Source organism: Botryllus schlosseri, chromosome 10 (assembly GCF_051294905.1).
Source record: "Botryllus schlosseri isolate E-star chromosome 10, Bs_hap1, whole genome shotgun sequence".
NCBI lineage: Eukaryota > Metazoa > Chordata > Ascidiacea > Stolidobranchia > Styelidae > Botryllus > Botryllus schlosseri.
Window position 1 is genome coordinate 16868731 of NC_137245.1, and position 22870 is coordinate 16891600.

General features: G+C 40.3%; 2 protein-coding genes and 1 long non-coding RNA gene across 6 annotated transcripts in view; 2 read left to right on the forward strand and 1 right to left on the reverse strand.

Annotated features, from left to right (window-relative positions):
* Nucleotides 1–779: 779 nt before the first annotated feature.
* LOC145449054 (uncharacterized) lies at nt 780–3254 on the reverse strand. 2 transcript variants are annotated; one of them, XR_013918118.1, is made up of 3 exons: nt 2823–3254; nt 2338–2458; nt 780–2267 (listed from the first exon to the last, which is right to left on the reverse strand). It is a non-coding gene; the product is annotated as an uncharacterized LOC145449054 (long non-coding RNA). The 2 variants fall into 2 exon arrangements; XR_013918117.1 differs by having other exon boundaries at nt 2338–3254.
* Nucleotides 3255–3932: 678 nt separating this feature from the next.
* LOC145449053 (uncharacterized) lies at nt 3933–5389 on the forward strand. The gene has a single exon (XM_080327521.1). The coding sequence runs from the start codon at nt 3933–3935 to the stop codon at nt 4260–4262; it is 330 nt and encodes a 109-aa protein (XP_080183647.1). The 3' UTR covers nt 4263–5389.
* A 65-nt stretch (nt 5390–5454) lies between these two features.
* Nucleotides 5455–22870, forward strand: part of LOC145449051 (uncharacterized) — a 32970-nt gene continuing 15554 nt past the window's right edge. The window contains exons 1-10 of one of the 3 annotated variants that reach the window (XM_080327518.1): nt 5455–5590; nt 9360–9521; nt 11293–11376; nt 11845–11985; nt 14856–15477; nt 18380–18527; nt 19428–19508; nt 20777–20879; nt 20934–21018; nt 22654–22802. In XM_080327518.1, the coding sequence (XP_080183644.1) occupies nt 5536–5590; nt 9360–9521; nt 11293–11376; nt 11845–11985; nt 14856–15477; nt 18380–18527; nt 19428–19508; nt 20777–20879; nt 20934–21018; nt 22654–22802 (1630 nt within the window). In that variant the 5' untranslated portion in view covers nt 5455–5535. Of the gene's footprint in view, nt 5591–8313; nt 8456–9359; nt 9522–11292; nt 11377–11844; nt 11986–14855; nt 15478–18379; nt 18528–19427; nt 19509–20776; nt 20880–20933; nt 21019–22653; nt 22803–22870 lie in introns of those variants that run through there. The other 2 variants (XM_080327519.1, XM_080327520.1) reach the window with 2 other exon arrangements.

Below are 22870 nucleotides of genomic sequence, written 5' to 3' on the forward strand. Positions count from 1 at the left end.
AATTTTTGAAAGGGGGCGCTGGAGGAAAAAAGGTCAAGAACCACTGGTCTATATAGTTGCACTTTCACTTCAGTCCAGTGGTTCCAATGATTACGTTGATGAATTTAAAATAAAAACAAAAAGCGATATTTTTACTTTCCTTTCACTCCTTAAATGCACTACACAATACACATGTGTCAAGATCAGCCACGCGAGAATAAACTATGTACCGGTGTGCATTAAGATAAATTGGGGCTGCTGCCTACAGCGTGTGCAGTGTATGTTCACTGTGCATTGACATTGGTTTTGCCTATACACTGCAATACTACATCCACCGCAGCACATGTCGATTGCAGGCAAATCAGGATTGCTCCGTCTATTGCGGAATAGAAAGCATGCTGTTTGGTTCCGGAAAGGCAACAACGGCCATTTTGCTTACGTAGAGAAAGATTTGGCATGACACTACAGGTCAAGTTTTTAAAAATATATATCCCACTGAAAACCTCTGACCCTCTTTCCCAGCGGTACTGATGTAGCGAGTTCGTCGTCAACATATCCTGTCCTTATATATATATTTTCTGTTTTACATATTAGTAGGGTTGCATTTACAACAAACGGTGTTTTAAAACACTTTGTTTAAAGCATTTTTTAAACAGTGTTTTAAAAAAAGGCCTTTTTTAAAAAAAAAAGTGTTGTTCTTTATTTGTAAAATTATGCCATAATTGTGTACATACTTTCCAAAAACATGTTGTATGAGCCTACGGACAATTACCACTCGATATAGCCGACGTATATCGATATGGGATGGTTGGAACCTTCAAAATAGTCGGTTCAGCATTAATATTACAGATATTTCGTCAACGGATCTATACATAGGCTACCCAATATTTTCAATTGTCAATGTCAATCGACTACTACATATTTCGTTTTGGTCTTCTTTGTGATTTATAATGTTTGCTGGCTCGTTCAACTTCATGTCTATAGTCCTTTCAGAATCTTCTCTAGGATACCGAGTGTCTCCACACAAGTTGTAAATAGACATGTTCAATTGTATCCTCTCTCTTTTTGCAGTATTTGCATCTGTACTTTTCGTGTCCTCCTTTTATTTTCTTCAGAAGATTTCGTCTCCTTTTTTTTCTCGCCAAATAAATATCTGTCATTTGCCAAACGGTAATTCATTATTTTTCCTTGATTTTCCGGTATGCTCCGGTAGTCGAAGCCTCCAAGGTAAGTATATTCCAAATTTTTCCGTTGCTTCTGCGTTATTCTCGTAAAATCTGTTTAGACTGTTACATACTTTTATGAACGTCGCCTCCGCCCATTGTTCTTTGCTCCAATTTAATTTCTGAATTAGGTGTCATTTGTTTCCTTTTCTATTTTCAATTTATGTAGGCCTACTTCGTTTGTGTAGAGGTCTTCGTTGATACGTCGAATTCTTGTGCCTAGGTAATCGTTCTGTGTGTTGCCACAGTTCTTCTGGCTCTTCTATTTTGCCAGATTTTTAAATCTTATCACTTGGCACGTTTCCACCACACTTTTTGGATATTTTAGCCTACTTTTATATACCCCCTTCGACCTTTTTCTTGACCAGAGTCGATCTTTTCCGGATCGTAAATGTACCTATAAAGAACATCTTTTTCTTTGTCTTTAACTCTTTTTTTCTTGGTTTGTTAATCCTCGCAGTATACATGATCTGTGAGGTTGCCAGGCTTTTCAAAATTAATATTTTCCCTAACCATGACAATCTTATTTCTCTATAATTATTTAATATTCCTTTTATTTTCCCTATCTTTTCAGGCGACCAAATGGTTTGAATGCGACTCGCGGACCAAGCTGAGTTTGACACCCCTGCTTCACGAAGACTCGTGTTTCGGACGTAGGCTACGCGAAACCTCTCGACAGGACCGCGGACGCCACCGGACTTACTCGACAATAATGACATTGACTACCGAAATTCACGACGAATATCCGATATTTTTATGTTTTATAAAATTACTGCCCGCCTTACGCATGAAATAAGTTTTTCTCAGTTGATTAGATTTTTTTGCGCAGTGTCCATATCTCACCGTGTTATAATTACTTCATCATTGTAATTTGTAAAGTCTCACAATAGCAAATAACAGCACACACATCGATATTGGCGACTGGCGAGATAGCGTAGTTCCACAGCTGCAACACCAATGGATTTCGGGTTCGAGCCTAACCGAGGTCGACTCTGGAATTCCGAAATGAGTGTTGGAGGTTTATCTGAGGCTCCTCCTGGCGACGTGATCCGCGTAAGTGGTATCCTAGAAAAAGTCTAGAAGTGGGTCGTGCTCAATGTTCCCTCTAATTTTTCACGAGTCTGCGCGCACCCACCAACTCACTGTGCGGTCCCTTGGACAACAGTGCGTAACGACTAACGCACTGCGCAGCTTAGATTTTCCGTGCGCAGAGACCGTGTCAGCACTGCGCAATTGCGCACGCGCGCACCGCGCAGCTTAGAGGGAACATTGGTCGTGCTGCGAGTCGGTAAATACGGAATCACAATAATAAAGAATATCGGCCTGGTGTAAAATTACCAATGTAGTCGAATCACCATGATTATCATAAACAACAACAACAATAGCAGCACACACACACAAAAAAAAGAAGAAATGCCCGTCGAGCCAAGCTAAATCATAAACATCGCTGGCAGTTTGACTCCTTATAGGTAGGGTCATCACTTTGTCAGCGAATGCTCAAATATTCATGGTAGGCTATCAGTTTATTCATCATTTCAAAACACCACAAGACCGCGATACAATGAAAAGATAGGAATACGACCAATCAACTTGGAGTAGTTGTCGTGGTCTTGGCGACACACGACGAAAACGCGCCGGCATTTGTTTCTTCTTGGTGGATGTCTTTCTTGACGGGAGGCTTCTTCGCTTTGGGCTTTCTGTGCACGGATTTTTGGTCGATTCCAAGCTCACTATGGTATGTGAATGTTTCCGGTATGCTGTAGGCTACCATAAGTCCTCGAATTTGCTCTTCAAGTATTTGTGTAGCTGGGCTGAGACTATTATTACAGGGGTGCTCAACTCATGCTCATTTCTCATACTTCGGCACAGTGTTATCTACTTCCGTATACAGAAGATACGGCGATTATCCGATCCAAAATCATTATCCGCCGCTATAACCTGTCGCTATCCCTGCTGACTAGATAAAGAAACCTTCGCTCGATCGGCACTGGTTTTTCCTGAACGGCCATCAAAGTTTGGTGTATATCGTGTCGATATGTCCTGTTATGACGAATGTGAGAGAGAGAGAGAGAGAAATGATATTCTTTCTCGCCTGCACCATCGAGATGCTTTGGCGACGGAGTTGCGATACGGCCCCATGAGGTCATCTAGTCTGCGCCCCCGTTTTTTTTCTCCTCCATGCTATCCGTGATTGCTGAGCGCCTAGCAGGATAGCTGCGGATACCATTTTTCGAGTCTTTGGTATGACCCGGCCGGGGATCGAACCCACGACCTACCGCTCGAGAAGCCGGACGCATAACCATTACACTATCTCGCTCGGTGTGAATTCAAGTGAGGCCCAAAAGTGAGGCAATGGGAAATCATCTCGTCAACTACGTACAGCCTGATCGGGTATAGGAACCGTGATTAAAATTACTTCATATCGGTTTACCGAAAAGATTGCTAACTACAGTTCCTACTTCCTAGTTCCTATCACTTGTAAAATATCTGACATGTCTCCGCCACGCCAACTTCTGGCGTGGGAGTATCCCACTAATGTTGCCAGTAGTGTATGTTTTATATATGGTTTTCAGTCGCTGGGAAATGGAAACGGACAAGCTATCAGTCACGCAAGATTCGATACTGGATTTTCACGACGGGAGAAAATCCAATTTGGAAATGGATGACTCTCTTCTAACACTGGGGTTTTAACTATGTTTTTACAGTGTTGAAATATAATTAAGCGACACTATGGCTTCATTTATTGATTCACTTGCGAAGGACAGGTCGTTGGAAAATAACTTGGACTTGTTGCAATCTCTTGGGTTGTTGCGCTTTCTCAACAACGATAAATCAACATCAGAGGCGTCCCCTCTATATCGATGGATGACTGCTGCCCGTGTGGGTAATGAATTGTATCAGAGAGTGTCCGGCCGGAGAAAAATCGAAGAATACCGCATGGAATTTCTTGTTAATCTGATCACATATCTCCAGAAAAACCCAAACGCGTCGGAGAAAAGCCAGAAATCTGAAATCGAAAGACTTCTTGGAGTTTTCATCCTACAGTTAAAAGCACTCTGAGAGTTTCCTGCATGCTATACTATACGTGTAACAGGAATCTGCAGTCGTTTTCCTTGAGATTCAAGAGTTGGACTCTACATTATGTTTATGATTTATTGAAAAACCATGTTACTAACATTCAAAAAGATGTGGTAATCTACCACTTGGTAGCTTGATAACTTAACAAGCCCAAGCGTAACCTGAGCAATCAATCTACGTGCAAGAAATGTTGCCTTCTTCTCGAGACCTATCTGAAAGAACATTGATAATGTTTATAATATGGCAATCCTCTCTAGATATTCCTGTATATTTTACATTTACAGAAATGTATGTTGTGTAGAGAGTGAAATATCCTGATGTAGTTGTTAAATCGTTGATCTGATTACTTTTTGATGTTCCATATCGAGCCACAATAATCTCTGACCTACCTTCCGCTGATTGGAAATGGTAATTGTTTTTGACAATAAATTAAGTGTGACAGTAGGTTTTTTGTCGTGAATGATGATGCAAATGAACCAATTCTTTTCTCCACCTATCCCTTGTGGAAACTCAAGTTGCCGCCGGTTCATATTTTCATGATTCTGTGTCATTCTAAATGTGTAGCTCATAACAGGCTTTCCAAGAGCAGAACTCTTTGATGGGAAAATGACAAAATGTCATTATCAAACTAGTTCATGTTCATGACACGGGCACATTTTATCGCCAAAGTCACTTTAATCAATTATCTGCGTCATCGTAATACACACCAGCAATTAGCATTAGCCATTTTGTCATTGGTGAGCAATGAGCATGATGAAAAAATTTTATCAATAATAAGTTTCTGCATTGCATAAATTTGATCCTGTTGACGCACTCTATTGGTTGTTGAGTAATCTGCCAATATTTTCGTAAGAGTATAGGCTATGGGAAATTGCTTGTGATATTGAAAAGTGATATTTTACGATACAGATTCTCCTTTTTCTAAGCTCTATGGTTTGTTTTTACTCTTGTTCCTGGTGAGACACTGCATGTTTGTGTATTGAACATGCAGATGTATTGTACAGTTGTCATCAAAACTACTAAATGCTGATCTTTTAACCATTCTATTTTTTCAATGTGCATTGAAAATTTATAATCTTGCTTGTGTATATTTTCTCCCGGAAGTTTAGCCCTTAGGATGTATTCGTGATTTTAGGCTGTTATTTTGTGCAATTATTGAGATTGTTTAGTTTTGAACGGGGATCGGCGTAGTAGGCCTACTGCGACTGTGCTGAAATTCTCTTCGTCAACAAGTCGGAATATCCTCTGTTTGAAAATGTCGGACTATGCACGTCATCCTGCAACTGAGGAAGATAGACAAGTGGCTGAAGGTCAGTGGATCCTGTTATATCATAAAAAGTACTGTGGTATCGACGTTTACCCATATTTCTGAATATTTATCCTATTCTCTCCCGACTTTGACCCTATATTGTGTACCGTACAACTGTGCAAGTACCGTAATTGTCCATGTATAATGCGCAAAATTTTACTGATGTTTTGTACTAAAATTGGGGGATGCGCATTATGCTTGGGTATAACAATTCTTGAAAAAAATCTCCCTCGAAATGAAATTTGAAATCATAGGCTACCTTCCTTCTTGTTTGTTATCAATCAGGCATCATTTTCAGCCACCTTGCTTAGTAATTAGTATAATCAGTGTTGGGCGCTGCCAATTAGCGAGCAGCATGTTGCCAAATGGCAATTAGCGAGATTTTTCTGCACAGCACACGATCTCCTGCTGAGTTGGTTTGCCACGCGCTATCCTTGCTGGCCTGATTTATCGCGTCAACAACAGGCCTGAACAGTCGCATCTGCAACAGGCCTGGTTATGCTGGCCCGAACAATCGCATTTACAATAGGCCTGGTGCGCACAATATAATTGTTGGCCTCAGCAATCCCATCTGCAATAGGCTTGGTGCGTAAGATATCGTCGCTGGCCTGAACTATTGCGTCTCGGGCCTCCCAGGCTTGTGCTCCTATCTATAATCGTTTACAGATCACCAGTTGACGCTTACAATTTACTATCTATGCGGTCAAGTAAATTCGGTTCCCTGGATAACCATGCTGGATTTTAAATCAAAATCATTCCAGAGTACCCTGTCGGGCTGTTACATTTACCGGCTGAAAAATTATTTCTCGACACGATGTGCTGTCTCTCTTAATTAGTTTTAGGGTTCATAATTCGTAAATTTTGCATTGGCAAAGTATCCTGAATTGACAAGTTGATTTTTAACTATATGACATTACTGTAAAATGAGTACCGCGGTAGATGGTTAATTGTGTGGTACTAACGCTTGTTGAAGCTAATTATATTTTCATGCCGTAAGCCCGCTATTGAAACTCTGAGGCAATATATCAACTTCATGAATGATGTTGCAAATTTCTTACTGGGCAAACTTAGTGACTTATCGGTACTTCAGTGTTTAACGTGCACGCACATCCACATACATTCAAGGAGTCTAATATGATATATTTCCTATGCATACAGTCGATACAAAAGTATCGACCACTTCCGTTTTGCCAGAATAGCCGATGCATGCTTTCCAAAAGACTTTTTTATTTTAGTCAAGTACATCACACCTACCACGTCCAATTACTCATGTGATACTGCTGCAAAAATTTTCTGTTTCCAGTATAGAATTGATGTTTGTGTTTTGAATGTGTATTTTCAATTTTTGCGCTTTCATTCAGGAGCTTTGTGACAAATATGATACAAACCCTACGACAGCATTTTGGTGAGAAATCTCATGAGGGCCATTGTTATAAACTTACCGATATCGTGATGCCGCACTACCAATAGACGCTGTTTTAAATACAGTTTTAGCAGTCTCTATTCGATGCCCGAGCCCTATTTATGCTTGGAGGGGGTTTCATTTGTTTGAGAAAGTTTTGAAAAGTAGTTCTAATTGATAGGGTATGTTGCTCAGTCATAAGATCAATCAGTACACGCTTTTGACATCCTACCCACTGCTTCAGTGCTTAATTTTACCTATAAAATCAGAAATTTGCTCATAACTTTTTTCTGTTCATTTTTAAGAGTAAGTTCTATGGAAGTGAGATAGAAACATGTTGCTTATGCATCTTTTAGGCCCAAAACTGACTTTCTAGTGTAAGTGATGATCAAGATATGGCGAAATTAGCTGTTTTTGGCTCGTTCGGTGAAATTGCACGACCACTAGAGGGTGTACGAACCCAAAATTATGATAGAATTTATTTGTTTACTATTTGGCACCACATATCAAGACCCTTTTTTGAAATTCAAAAATTTTCATTTTTCACTCCACCCTAACGTTCATGTCTGTGGCTCTTGCATAAATTCATGTTACTGATCCTGGTTGAGGCCTACTGCTTCTATGTGATTGATAGGGTCTGAAAAATTGGCAATTCTCTTCACGATTCCGTTTGTGTTGCGACACTTTTATCTTGAGGTTCAAGTGGATTCGAGCCTTCTTCATTGAAGCACGCTGAGTGGATATTCGGTAGACTCGCGTATTAGCATGCTCAGCCAACATTTAAATAATTCCTCTACGTCACCTACTGTAGTCGCCTTGACTTGAAATGTGGGCACTATAGTCTGAAAAGTTAGTTTTGGGTTGTGACCTTTGTTCGTTATGATGACGCATTTGTAATCCTGTAGTGATGATTTATAATAGGCCTAACGTTATGCAAAGGGCATAGATCTTCCTCTGCATGAGCTTGGGTAAAAGGACAGACTGCTGATATCAATACTTTGCAAGGTTCAATGAACGCCAAAAGTTTAATGTCTCAGACAAGTCTACAATGAGAAACCAGTTGACGATTGAAGCAGTTAGTTTGTTGGCATTCTAGGTAGAGTTTAATGGGTTCATTGTGTTGACCATGTAAGTGACTAGGTTGTTGTAGTAGGAGACGTAAGTTACCTCTTTTGTATTCAAGTCAAGGAACGTAGTAGCACTCATCAGGTTACAATGGGTTGTTTTGGTAGGATGGTAGCTATTCCTAAATTCCCATACACAAATTCCTTTAGTTGATATAAACTTTGGCCATTTCAAAATCTTATCAAGCTGTTGAAGGGTGTATGAACTGAAAACTGCTGTTACATCTGCTGTAATTTAGTTATTTGTTGAGCGTTCTGAGTTGGGCTTAGAGTTGGCAAGGAATCAATAATTTCTTGTGTTGCGGATTGATTTTGTAATCAACTCAACAGATTTTGAGAGGTAACACTGTTGGATTATATTATTATGTTAACTAAAGCTGATTTGACCTTGCATATAAGCATCAGAACGCGGAGCCCTGTCATGTCATTCGTTGCTATTATTTCAGGAAGCCTATCGGTGATCTTGATTTAATTAATTTAATAATTTTGAATACCATCCCCTATATCCTGGTGTATTTTATTGCATGTGAATACTATTTCCTTTGAAGGCTCGATCATTGTCTGAGTAAATTTTTAATCGCAGGTTATTAGTGACACAGCATACTGATATGACTCTTTCTTCCTGTCAGGCTTGCTTATACTAAGATATACATTATACATCCCTGCCCCATTTTATACTGCCTACATCAGGATTCGATGCTCTATGGCTTTGATGTCATCTGCTGTCAGCTCTAGCATTCATTGTTTGAACAGTGTTTTTGAACTTTACATTATTCATCTGTGGGAGACACGGGAGTTCTGGGCATTGAATATGAAAGAGGTTTATTTATAGGTATTTGATGTGTGCTCTTTTTTGTTGTATGACACGTTAGTAGGCGTTCTCAGTAGTCCAAGCGGATTTATGCAGGTTATATCTGACTGTTTTGGACGCTCACGACATCAAATTATGGTCTGATATTGTTACTGTATTAGATCTATTTAATGCAAGGTGTTGGAGGTATTTTAAATAAAGAACAGGATTATTCCATTAACTTGAAAAGCAATTCTGTTTCCTATGTCAATATATTGTGGCTGATGAAAGTATTATTGAGCCGATGCTGTATGATATAAGAGTGAGCTATGAAATGAACGTTTGACGTCAATGGTTGTGTCCATCTCTTCCAACTTTGATTCCCTGTGTTTTAATCTTGAAACTAAGTGTGAGGAAAATAATTGTAATCTACACCAGTTTTGTTACATTGTAGAAGAAACTTCTAGTAACGCCACCGATAAGAGCGACCAGCAACAGAACGAAGCTGTGATGTCGTCCAAGAAAAGTAAAGCGCAGTCAAACTGGGGGAAGATTTTCCGGCCTTGGAAATGGAAGAGGAAGAAAAAAAGTGAAAATTTCAAAAAGGCTGCCACCAGTAAGAGTTTACCCTATTACATCACGGTGGTTATGGTAAATCGAATTGGTGGGCTATCTTGTGCTTCAAAGGTGATTGTGAGTAAAGGATAGTGGCTTCTATAGAAGGCCATTTTACAGATACAGAACTACTATATGCAATATATTGCAAGAAACCCGTCGCTCAGCAACTAGCGGAGAATTGAAAAGAATTTTCTTTATTGACAGTCGTATTTGGTGATACGACATACAAGTGTTGATATTCGGGTATATTTCAATATAAATATAATGCCAGTTTTATGATTAACATAATTTCAATCTATTAACGCATGGAACTAGAATTTTTAACGCTGCGTATGTTGATTGCTCATGCTTATATTGAATGCAGTTCCCAAGAATGGCAGAGTGTGAGGTAGGCTCAGCTGAACCCGCACGATTGTGGTGTAAATTAAGGGCCGCTTTCATTTAAATAATTACACAGCTACATATTGGAAGTAAAAGCTCATTACCGAGCCCCATGATTGATAGCTAAGGCCTTCGATTAACACCTCGGTAAGCCCACATACTCGCGTTATTAGGCGCAGTTGCTTCAACATAGTGTACCAAGTACACTATATTCAGAGATATATAACAATTTCCTTGACTAAACTGATTTTGGTATACTTCACATTGTGGTGATATGCCAGGTGTATAGATAGTAGCCCTAGGATGTTTTTTATAATTAAGCGTGCATAGAATACGTCTTGATGTAAAAGCATGTATTGAAACTAAATCCCTTTACTAGTTGGTTTTTGACAGCGCTACTCACAGTCCTGGTTCATTCATATTCCGATTAGAGCGATTTGATATGTTGTGTAGTTTCCCTTAAAATTTGAATATAGTTAGTGGCATACCGCAATATCTACTTCTGGCAAAATTGACATCTCATACACCTCTGAAGTGTCTGTAATATTCCATTATTGTTGTGGAAAGACATGGATGACCGCAAGTGAACAATCCATTTGATCGTTTGATGTATGCAATGCAGTATTGTAGTTGTTGTTATAGTCTCTGATACTGATAAGGTTGAGACAGCATGGGGTATTGGATCCGGTTTGCATTTGATAAACTGTAGTACTTGGCCATCATTGTTATGGAGAAGGTTGTCGAGAGCAATATCCAAGTTAAGAATAAGACTAATTTAACCCTGCCAGGAAATTTTCTTCTATCATTTTGTGGTTTAAACATATTGAGATTTGTGATAGTCAAGGTACAGGGCGACTTGGTGTTGAAAAGAATTTTTCTCTGCCCAATTACGAAACTGCATCAGCGTCATAATATGCATATTCGAATAGTGATGAGGACACAGCCCCAAACTGCTCCAATGTTCTTTTTGTGAAAATAGGAATATATTATAATCAATTACGTGTTTATAAATGTCGGTGTCGGAGTGAGCCCGGGTCCGTTTAGTTCACTGGAATTTAGTGGGACTGAATTTTCCCCTGCTCTTGGGTGGCGATGTAGGCCTACCTTGTCGGCGTCATTGATCGATGATTCTACACGTATTAGATCTTGGGCTCTGCTTTGTAAAATTGGCCTTGAAATGTGATAATCATGTTGCGTTGGAGTAGGGCCTAATGTGAGAATTATAGGAAGTAGCATTCTAAATGCATTTGATGACAGATAATTTTCAGACACTTCGGATTTTGGTCTGTAATTTTCTGGGTAGGATGTTACGTTCAGTCATAGTACAAGTTTTGCACTGTTTCTGTATTTCTAAATTTACATAAAGAATTGAAAATTCTTCTTCGCAGCTTTGGAAAGGAAGATTTCAGTGCGTAGTGCAAGGGAAGATCTGATCAAACGGGGAGTTCTTGTTGACCCAACTTGTGAAACAGGTATGTCCAACTCCCATATTTTTTCTATTTTGAGGTACAGCTAGTTTTCTTCTGTAGCCCAATTACCGAAAAATAATAGAATATATCAACTATATTGTACTACCCAGACTCTGATGAATGATTGACTTTATGTATTTACGGTATCAATACCGAGAAATTAGGTGCTTTTGTCGTTTTAATCTGCTGTTTATTCTATACATAAAATGAAAATGTTCACATTGACTGTCCTTCAGACGGTTTATTTGAATTGGGTAAGTGTTGCGGATTGATAGAGCTCTGCTCTCTCGTAACTCTAGTGAACTTGATCAAGAAATGAAGATTACATGCGAGGTATCATGGCTGCAAAGTTCATCGATTTACAAAATAGTTCCTTCGTAGTTCATCGAAAGCAATTTCGAACTGAGTGAATATTACCTGTAGACCACATCGATTTTTTCGTTTTAATCCGCGAACCCATTCATCTTACAGTGCCTGAAAACGAAGCAATTGATAAAAAGCATAAAAAATCCCTGAGCGGAGACCAGTACACTCTAGTAGTGCAAAATCACAATACAAGCGACGAAAACTCTGCGTCGCATTCCTCAGCGCCAAAATCCAATCATCATCATGGTGAGATTCTACATCATTTGACCTGGTTTTAGTTTGTGCCGTTAGCGGTGTCTGGTGCACATGCAGTTTCGACTCTCCGCCTGAAAATATAATATGTGCTTGAGAGAATTTTTCTTGTAAAATTTAGTTCTATGGTAGAGATGGTGTTACATATGCAGTATTTTCCTATCGCAAGGAATCTTAGGCGTAGGATTATATTGACTCCGAAAAGCCAGGGGAATAAATATGAATATATTATTCAAATGTATTATGAGGTTCTGTACTCCAAAACGTCTCTTTGACTCATATTCTTATAAATTGTCCTCCTTTTAATATTCTGGTGCAGAAAAGCCGAAATCAATTTGCGTTTCATACATACATACAGCATCGAAGAGCTTCTTGCAGGTGCAGAACTTCAATATCCAATTGAATACTATATTCATATTGAAATGAACCCAAATATTTTTGGCTGACACTCGTCAGGGGTAATCATCAGCAACTAGTAGAGGATTGGAAAGAACCTTGTATAGTGTATACTTACTATACACATTTCAATAAATGACATGCAACATTATTGTATGTGTGAGAAGTGCGGTAGGTTTTATTTCATTGTATAGCATGATTCTGATGAGAGGCGGATTATGCTCTACAAATTCTGGTACCCACAATGCACCCTGAAATTTTTTGCCAGCGTATTTTGTAGTCATGACTTCATCTCGCTACTTTGTGGAAATAGTTCTATTCTTAGTCCACCTTACTGTCCGGTATGTATAAATTCCATATTGGGAATCGGGTAAGACTTGCGCTCTGCGCTCTAGTTAGGATGACTATTGTTTGTGAGTAATGGTTAATGACACAGTTTGAGGGTGACCTCATATTGGTGTAGTCACAAAGGAAACGTACTGATTTCATTTTCCCAAATCAAATAAAAATATGTTACTGTGAGACACATAGTATTTTGTGTACACTACAAACTTCCTCTCCCAGATTTTGAACTAGCGTGTTCGATTTTACGTCATATGGTTCGTATAAACTTCGGCTAATGCGTGGACAACAGGAGTGGAAGCCGTTATAAAGTACCTTGAAACTGCATTGTTAAAGAATTGATCAAAAGGATTTCGGTGATATAAATTTGATCTGTGAAACTTGTGCTGGAAAAGTCATATTGTACAAAGAGCGATATGATAGCGTAAATTTTAAATCTGAGATGAACCAATGCTTAGGACATGTTTTCAAGTGATAAGAGTCTATGCGCTACTGGGGATGCTGCTAGAAATTTGCATTTCAACAAACATAATTTGATCCACTCCACCATTGATCACTAGAAATACCGTACTTCAGCTTTGGAAGCCCGTTGGGAATGTGAAATTATTTAGATTTTGATTTTCCAACTCAATGTTTACCAAGTCCAAGATAGGCATACACATATGTTTACACATCTTCTTAATACTATGATTGTGTTGCTTTGTTGCACAGGTTGTCGACACCTGTTATATAGGTCTAGATGGGCATACGACTGCCTTGTATCCGAGCATCTGTGGTGGAACTGGCTATTTTACAGACTACCCCTTTCCATTCATTTAGTCCACAAATATATAATATGGGGTATTCAGATATATCAAAAACGCAATCTTGTCCTAAATACTCTGACATTGTTCATTTCATGACCTTAACAGTATGCCATACTGTTTACTAGTACCGTGCTATTTGTTGCCAGAATAACGATCACAAAATTATATTTTGTGTTGACCTATTGCTATAATATTCTGATTACTGATCCAATGTACAATTTCCCAGACATATGTTTCCCATTGCATTCCATGGCAAAAATGATTCAAATATTGGAGAAATTCTTTCATACTTGAGTGAGGATTATATCTGGACTTATTCCTAGTTAGGTTTACAGACACCATCAATATGATTTAAATACCTTAGTATTGCAATAGAGCCTCTGTCGTGGTTGAATGTAAAACTTGTTCTCAAGTTAAAATGATCGAATTTCATTTTACGTCTATTTTTAATCATTTATCACCAAGAATGTTGGAATGTTTTGTTCCTGCATGATTAATTTTGTAATATGTAAGTTATCACAACAGACACAGGCCACTAGCTGAAAAGTGTCAGCCTTTTGTATTTCAATCTTTTACCTATGCAAATTCTGACAGCATTCTTTGCATTTACGTGTAAACAGAATATATCTATTGCATAACATCACTTCGAAAAGATTGATTTCCGTCAAGTCATCGATCCAATCTAAGATTTAGAATAACGAATTGTCATATTGTAGCGGTTGCCAGCCTATGGGACGTGGGAAGGTTTTGCTGGGTCGCGAGTCGTGATCATTGACTTCTGACCTATCGTTAATTTTTATCGTGAAATATGTGACCCTTTTCATCATGTTTCGGTTGAGATAAGATTGAGATTGCCATTGTGTCGTTCTGAATTATTGACTTGACTTGGCAGCTTGCTTTCTAGAACAGAATTTGGTTGAGGGTAGCAAGATATATTAGTAATGGGGGTCTCAACCCAAAAAAATCAATATACCACTGCCTTGTCATAAATGCGTCTTTGTGGTCATATTATTCATATTATTATTATTATTAGCCCTTAGACTTTACAGAATGGCATTCCATTGTGCAGCTAATGGGGCCCGACACAAAAATGGCTATTGCACTTGTTTCCTATGTGGGACGCACTAAATAGTGTCAAGGGCGGTGTCACGGGCGGTGTGTTTGAGACCCCTACCTTACGACTAGTCCACGAACCCCATTTTAGAACCCCTGATCTAAACTGAAGTCAGTCATGCGGAAATGCGTCAACAGAAAGGTTCACTCCCATTTTCTGTCCATCGTTAGACATTGAACCAGGCTTTGTTCGCGATCTTTTTTCAGTAGGACAGGACAGGAGGCCCGATGACCGCCGCCAAAACCGGTCACACCCCTCTCAAGTGGTGCAACCTCCCCACGTGGACTACTCCCACAAGAAGTCCCCCTCGGACGCGTCGCAGTCTTCCCAAGACCGGACTCACCGACCTGTCGGAAACAGACTCTCCTACCAGGTCGCGACTGGCAGTAACCCGGTGCCCATGCCGAATGCGCAGGTCAAAGGTCAGCACACCGGCATGGCCGTGGTTTCGGGCGGGACCAAAGGCGGCCCGATGGTGTTCGGGGTGAAGCGGGTCAGTAACGATCCAAACGCCCCCAAACCCCAGCCGAAACCGAGGACGCGCCCGGAGCCTCTACCGTCCAAACCCCCACCCCCTCCTGTCGAAGAAGATGAGTCGAACGAGGACCACGTGCACCATGTCATGTCGCACACGACCGCGTCCGTGTTGTCACCCGGTCTAGCGTCCAGGTTATCGCAGGACTTGTCGAATGCGGTCGTCGGCTTTCGTGCCAACGGCGGACACTCGAGACAGAGCAGCGATGCGGCACCGAAGTCGCCGCATGACGACAAAAACCGGTCCGCCACGCTGCCCGCTATGACACCGCACCAGCCAAACATGAAGACAGCGTAAGTAACGGAGGTACCGTTTTACCCAAGGCGCTCTGTGTTCCCTAATTTTACATTCCTATTTACCGCTAAGGTAGGCTATGCAGAGGTGGTCAGTAGGGGTGTTCAAAAATGAATTTTTTTCTCGAATTGTACTGGCTACTGGATAAAAGTGTTAGGTTAGCTAATTTAAGCCTACATACCAAATTTGGTTCAATTCCAACCAGTAGCCGCATTGCTACAGGAGAAGAAAGTTTCTATTTATTATATAATACTTAGTATTAAAAAATTTCAAAATTTTCTGCTCACCCCATCAAAGTTTGAAGTTGTCTATAGAAACGATGTTCACCAAATTTGACTCAATTCCAACCAGCGGAAGTGGAGTTATTGCCTTCGAAAAATTTTGGATTCGAATAAAATAGTATTTACGGTGAGCACACTTATAATAAATAAACAAAGAATCGGTAACCGTAAATACTATTTTATTCAAATTTTTCGACGGCAATAACTCCGCTTCCACTGGTTGGAATTGAACCAAATTTGGTGAACATCGTTGCTATAAACAGCCTAACACTTGGATGAGGTGAACAAAAAATTTTCAAATTTTTCATTATTCATTTTTACATAATAAATAGAAACTTTCTTCTCCTGTAGCAAAGCAGTTACTGGCTGGAATTGAACCAAATTTTGTGTGTAGGCTTAAATTAAGTAACCTAACAATTTTATCAAGCAGCCAGTACGATTTGAGAAAAAAAGTCATTTTTGAAGAGCTCTATTGTACACTAATGGCAGATCGTCGGAGTATAGGCCTACTTACTATGTCTGGCCAAAATCGAGTAGGCCTACGTGTGTTATTCGATTCCGAGTCCAGGATTAAGCTTAAGAGTCGATTTGATCAGTTGATTATCAACTATAGTCGATTTGAGCGGTTGATTATCAACTATTATCGCCTCGTGATAGCCATAATGACTTTAAAAGTTCAAATGCGTATCTTTTTTGCGGCCACAAGGAAAACGAGGTGAGTCACACGTCATCCTAAATAATTTCATATTTCTTTACAGTGACTATTTCGGTGTGCTTTGTGGCCATTGTAGGGTCGATGCTCTGTAAATATATGTGACCTCATATATGACAACTTGTTTTCCGATAGTGAGTAACCTCCTGCCGTTATTCCGAGGCTTTAATGATGGGAATATCGTGTCAGCCCTAACATACACTCACTCGTATGATATAAATACCGTATAAAAATTTGTAAATAACTGATTTGGTGAACAACATTTGATGGTGAAGTGAAGGCTCTGTTATTGCTCTTCCTATATGCCAACTTGTAACGTTCAAAATCAACAGATCTCTGGTTATTGAGGCTACTGTTTGTGTGCGCTGCAACAAATCAAGCCTTCCTTTGGCCATTACACGGTCACTCCTTTAAGCGAAGCAGCTGTAATGAGATCTTAAGTGGGCGCTAATAACGGCTTGAGTCGCTAATGATGAAAGCTTAATTGTCTGCCGGCTCGTGATGTAGGCAATTTATTGTGTTAATTTCTACTATTGAATTGAACTGTTGAATTGCGAACCGTCATCAGACGTGGTTGTCAAGACGATCAGTCCATGTTGCTTTAGAACTGGGTTCTCAACACTTATTTTGACTGCATACCCTTTCGTACCCCTTGAAAATTATGCCGCACTAAGTGTGCGCAATCGAAAGACAAAACACGGCAAACTATGTCCTTACACTTTCAAACATTTCACTGCAATTGACGAGCTTGATGCTACCGGAATGCTGTGAGTTGATCTATTCTGGTTTTGGAAAGGAAATTACTTTCAACGGGAGATCTGGAACGAAATTTGTTGTCCATCAAACACAATTCACAATGCATATGCTTGAAAAACATCGCCCACAAGTCACGACTGTGAGTGTAGGGGAAGAGTGAAGGACTCTATACACATTTTGACACTGCTAGATAAGGCTTTGCCATACTAGACCAGTCCCATAAACTATAGTGCCAATCCAGTAGCCTGCATAGTAAGCAGATGACACTGGGTCCAACAGCTAGCTAATCCGAGATCTACGGTTTGCTAAGTAGTAACTCTCATCACCGCAGCAGTTGAAACACAGAAATTCACTGCAGTTGCGTAGATCTAGATGAGCTGGAGCAGGAGGCTGCATTTGGTAACTGACGTTAAAAACCTGTCGCTGAAAACTGTCTTAGGTGCCAGAAAAATGAAGCTGCTCGCGTACCGCCGAAAATTACCCTAGTTTTAGAACCCCTGCTTTAGAAGCAGTCTCGTGAAATCCTACATATAGTTGCAATAGAACTGGTGTGTAGAAAACAGATATTCAAAGTATTCGGCGTTGGTACTCAAAGAGAAGTACTAATTTCCAAGACCAACTACTTCTTCAAGTGTAAGTAGAAATCAAATGTGTGTGAAACGTTTTCGAGTAATTAGTTTTAAAAGGTTGATTTGGTCGATGGGTCATAAATCTTTCGTGGTTAATGGTAAGTGACTGCTTACAAATTTGTGGATTTAGTGCAGTAGCCGACTTGGAAAAAACCGTTCGCGAGCGTGTTAGAGAGATTCGTTTTTTGTATGTGTAGGAGTTTTATGTCATGTTTCGGATGCATTCACGTTTTTATCAAATCGATATTTGGTTGTTTTGAATATACAATACATATATAATATTCCATGTTGTCGGTCACTATATAATCAAACAACAATATTGAATATTTGCTTATCCCAATTTTAGATAGTACGGCACTCGATTGGATTAAATGCGACCCACAAGCTAAAGACTTTGCCCACCCCGGCCATAAGCCATATATCTCATATGTCAGATATTTGCTACCCTCTGTAACTTTGCTTCACAGTAATCATGGAACCGATGCAAACTGCAGGGTCCCAAGTCTATTTTATTTCTCTGCAGCCAAAAAGAGCAGGAATTGCGTGGGGCTCGATCGAATTCTGAGTCGTCGTATGTGGCACGGGGCGCGAATCTACGCTACGCCGATGACGAAGCTAGCGATACGGAGCCTAAAGTCACGAAGCCTCGACCCGCCAAAAGGGTTTCAGTGGTAAGGGGTTGACTTGCTGGGCGGCGTGAACGCACGGTATATCACTTCTTGTCTATGTCTCATTACTAGGGCAAGTTTTTGTTGCAGTTAAATTCGTGGAAAGTCGCATTTATTTTTGAAAAAAGTTGAAAAGTTGCAGAAGTTGCATTTTGACCAGATTTAGCTCGGTTGACTAAAAAAAAAGGTCAATTTTCCGGCTCAGCTCCCGAAATACCCGTAAAAGCGTTATTTCGGTGCTGATTTACGGTGTTTCAGTCGTATTTGGCCGTGTATTTCACCAAAATCGAAAATACTTTCATGAAAAATCGAAAAAGTTGCAAAATGTTCAATGAAAAAAATGGACAAAAGTTGCACTATAAGATTCCTTCAAACAGCTTAAAACATCATTCTAAATATCTTACGAGTATTTAGGAAGCTGCCGGAAGCTGTAAAAAAAGTTGCAAAAGTTGCAAAAACTTGCCCTAGTCATTACCGTACAATTATCCGCTTTAAGCTAGTTTTTCTCGGACACTCAATGTTGTGGCACTTGCATCATCGTCATTTGTGATTAATATATCTATGAGTAGTCGATTGCGAATTGTTTTCAGCGTTTAGTTGTTACTGACTTGCCTGGGATTACTTGACTCTGTAGTGCTACGCCGTTATGTCATACTTTTGATTTTGATACTTGTTATTGCACAATCATGAAATGAAAATGCACACTAACAGTTATCTCGCGCCTTGAGCCACCTTGGAAATGGAAAAATATTCTGGCACAAACACCCACCACGCGCCTGCCTGGGACACGCGCGCTTCAACCTTTAACCTTCAAACTTTCGATCGATGTAACCCTATTTCGTATTTTGTGTTCTTGTCCTTTGTGTCATGACGTATTATCTGACATCGTTGCTCATTGTGCAGCCTGATAATATCTCCGCTAGCAGTTCTAACGGCGCCAAGGGACCACCGCCAAAGCCGCCACCAAAACCAAGTAAAGATCAGGTACGAAATGTCTTGATTTGCATGATATCCCTTTGGTTAAGTCAAGTAGCATTCTCCAAATTAGCCTAAACTACAAGACTTGAGTGGAAATGAGTCTGGAGACGATGTATGTATCCCAGCCTCCCACGCATATGATTGCTGATATCTCACAACACATTTGGAAATTATGATGCAAGAATCTTAGATTCTAGCACTCATGAAATGCCAGTAATACTACCGAGAAATGTGATTTAAAAACTACTTCTGACGGTAACGTGTGGACTATGTTGTCTGGGGGTTGTGGCACTGGCAATGGCATAAATATCGCTACAATGTCACTGCCATTCAGTGTTTGTCATGCGTAAATCTGGATAGCCCTTCTCAACATCTGGTCAAGCTATATGCAGAGGAATTTTTCTGTGCAACAGATGGACTGCCAAGTTAGCTCCCTCTATTAGCTTGGCTGTTGTCTCGACAAGAAACTTTGTCAGACCACACAAAACAATGATGAATGCATGAAGGCAAATCACGCGAATTGCACGAAAAAACCTTGGGTCATCGAATAAATTCTGTCAAGATATTCAAGTGTTAAGTCAACATGTGCGTATTTTTACGATAATAGTGTTATTTTGGCCCTTCTCATACCCATTGGACCAAGCTAAATTGGAAATCCGTTTCGCTGGCCGCAAGCCATTCAATGTTGGTGCTTTGTCACAAAACTTTTCCTTGCCGTCATCATATCATAGACCCCTGTGCTGTAGTATCACAAAAAGGCATTGCTTTGCTGCTGAGTGCCCGCGCACATTGCTGGCACTAGCGTCTATTTGACAAAATGTATTTATCATTGCAAAAAATTGAGACATAGAATACAAATCTTCGACCTGAAAAGATTGACCGGAAGCAGTACGCAATATGCATTTAACGAATGAATTATGATATACAATATATAGATCAGCAGGGATGCATGTTCATTAAATAGTTGAGTAATTGCGAGATCATGCTGTGACGAAGTGATCTGATGATCAGAGATTCAGAGTAATTGGTTCTGTATCGTGCGCGTAAAAGATATAGCCCAACACCGAAGAGGGAATATATGACAATTCAATGAGTACTGCGAGGTATATTTAAGATATTGTAGCATATATAATTAAATCTTGATGATAACGCAAATATATGATGATTGAAGCTGGCTATGAAGAAAATATGTGGTACTATAACAGAGAATCATCTTGATGCCTATATGAAATCTGCATCTGAATTGTGCTAATCCGATTTTCCTTACTTTCCAGATCACCGAACAATTGAAGCAACAATTACATATTTCCGCGAAGCCGCCGCCGCCCCCACCACAGACGAATAAACCCCCTGTACACCACCCCCGGCCGGCCGAAAGTAAGCTTGGTCATGCGTTTCATCGGGGCTATTGATCGATGTCGTGGTTTTCAGATCCTCAAGACGGCGCCGGTGATAACATTAGATTCGCGGGCAGCGCAGAGATTATACAGCGATCGACGCAGATGAACATTCCTCCGTGAGTTGGTTTTGTTGCATTGACTTTCTCTCTCTCTCTCATTGGGTTGCAGATAGTAGTCAAAGCGGGTATGTTTTGGCCGACAATAGGGCATGTGACACCTGAACAGTGAACATGTGACTTTAGAACCACACAATTAACCTTAGTCTTAAACGTAACCCCGAAATAAACCTTTCCCAAACCATAACTTAAAGCCCCATCCGGTACATTTTACCAGGGTTGTAACCAAGTCACAAGGCTCCGAGTCACAAGTCAATCACAGTCTATAGTTTTGACTCGAGTCAAGTCGAGTCATTTTCAATTCACCACCGAGTCAAGTCCAAGTCAGCGAGCAGAGGGCCGAGCCCGAGTCATGGTATTGTGACTGGAGTCGAGTCCAAGTCATTGTGTTGACTGCCCAGTTTCCAGTTAAAGGCTTGTTAAATCCACTTTTTATAACTCTGTTTGGTGATATCGAATGGTTCGCATTTATAATATACTGATTTTCGTCATTTTTAGCAGTTTCTGGACGCATTTTCAAGTACCAGTACCAACAGACGAAATCCCAATAGTGTGATTACTTTACTATTCCTCGAAATTACAATGAAACGTCGGTCTTGGCCGTCTGAGTCTCGAGTCATAGGCCTGTGACTTGGTTCGAGTCATGCGCAATTTGTGTATTGACTCGAGTCGAGCCATTTCCGTATTTAGAGAAAATGACTCGAGTCAAGTCGAGTCATTTGAAAAACGTGACTAGAGTCGGACTTGAGTCATTACAACCCTGCATTTTACCCATAAAAATTGGTGCAAATCTATTCAAATGCTATTTATACGTGGTTGCCAAAAATTTTTTGAGCATGCGACACAATGGAAAACGAGCAACTGACTTCATAACCCCAAACTAACCCTAACCCCAACTTAAATCCACATGTCCAAGTGTCGTATGCCCGTAGATACTCGGTAAACTTGAACTTGAGGTAAACAGTAAATACTTTTGAGCATGACAATACCGTTGAAATACTAGTGGAAGTTAAGGCTAAAAGCACTACCCGCGCTACTGGTTCCAGTAGGCATGCCCAATACCAGGGTTGTGACCATGTCACAAGGTCCGAGTCACAAGTCAATCTCACCTTTATAGTTTTGACTCAATTCGTTTCATTTTCAATTCACCACCGAGTCAAGTCAGTGAGTAGAGGGTCGAGTCCGCGTCGTATTGTTCACTGTTCAGTTTTGAGTTCAACCCACTTTTTTCAACTCTGCTCAAGTGATATAGAATGGCCCGCATTCATAATATCGTAATATTCCTCAGTCCTAACAGTTTCTGGCCCTATTTTCCAAGTATCAGGACTGATAGACGAAATAACAATCGTGTGGTGACTTTACTATTCTTCGAAGTTACAATGAAATGTCTGTCTGGGCCGTCCTAGTCTGGAGTCGTGCGCATTACGCAATGACCAAGTACAAATCGAGTCAATACACTAATTGACTCGAGACGAGTCACCAAAAAATCATGACTCGAGTCATTACTACCCGACTACAACTTTTCAGAGTTCTCAAATAGCTTTTTGCCTGCTTGCACTGCATACTCAAGTGGAACAAGTTACCGACGATGGCTCCTTTGACCTCCTATTCTCATCGCCGCCATTACACTTACAGGTACTTACAACATAAATCCAATCCTCCGCCACCGCCCGCGACCCAATACTATTCCGACTCGGACTCGGATTCTGGGCCGATTTTGTATCGATCTGACGACGAGAGCGACCCCCGTCGAGGTCACCATGACGACGACGATGATGACGAAGGTAATCGCCATGCTGCGGCTCGCTTTCATGATTTTTCCGAAATTTTTGTTCATTACGTCTTGGGATTA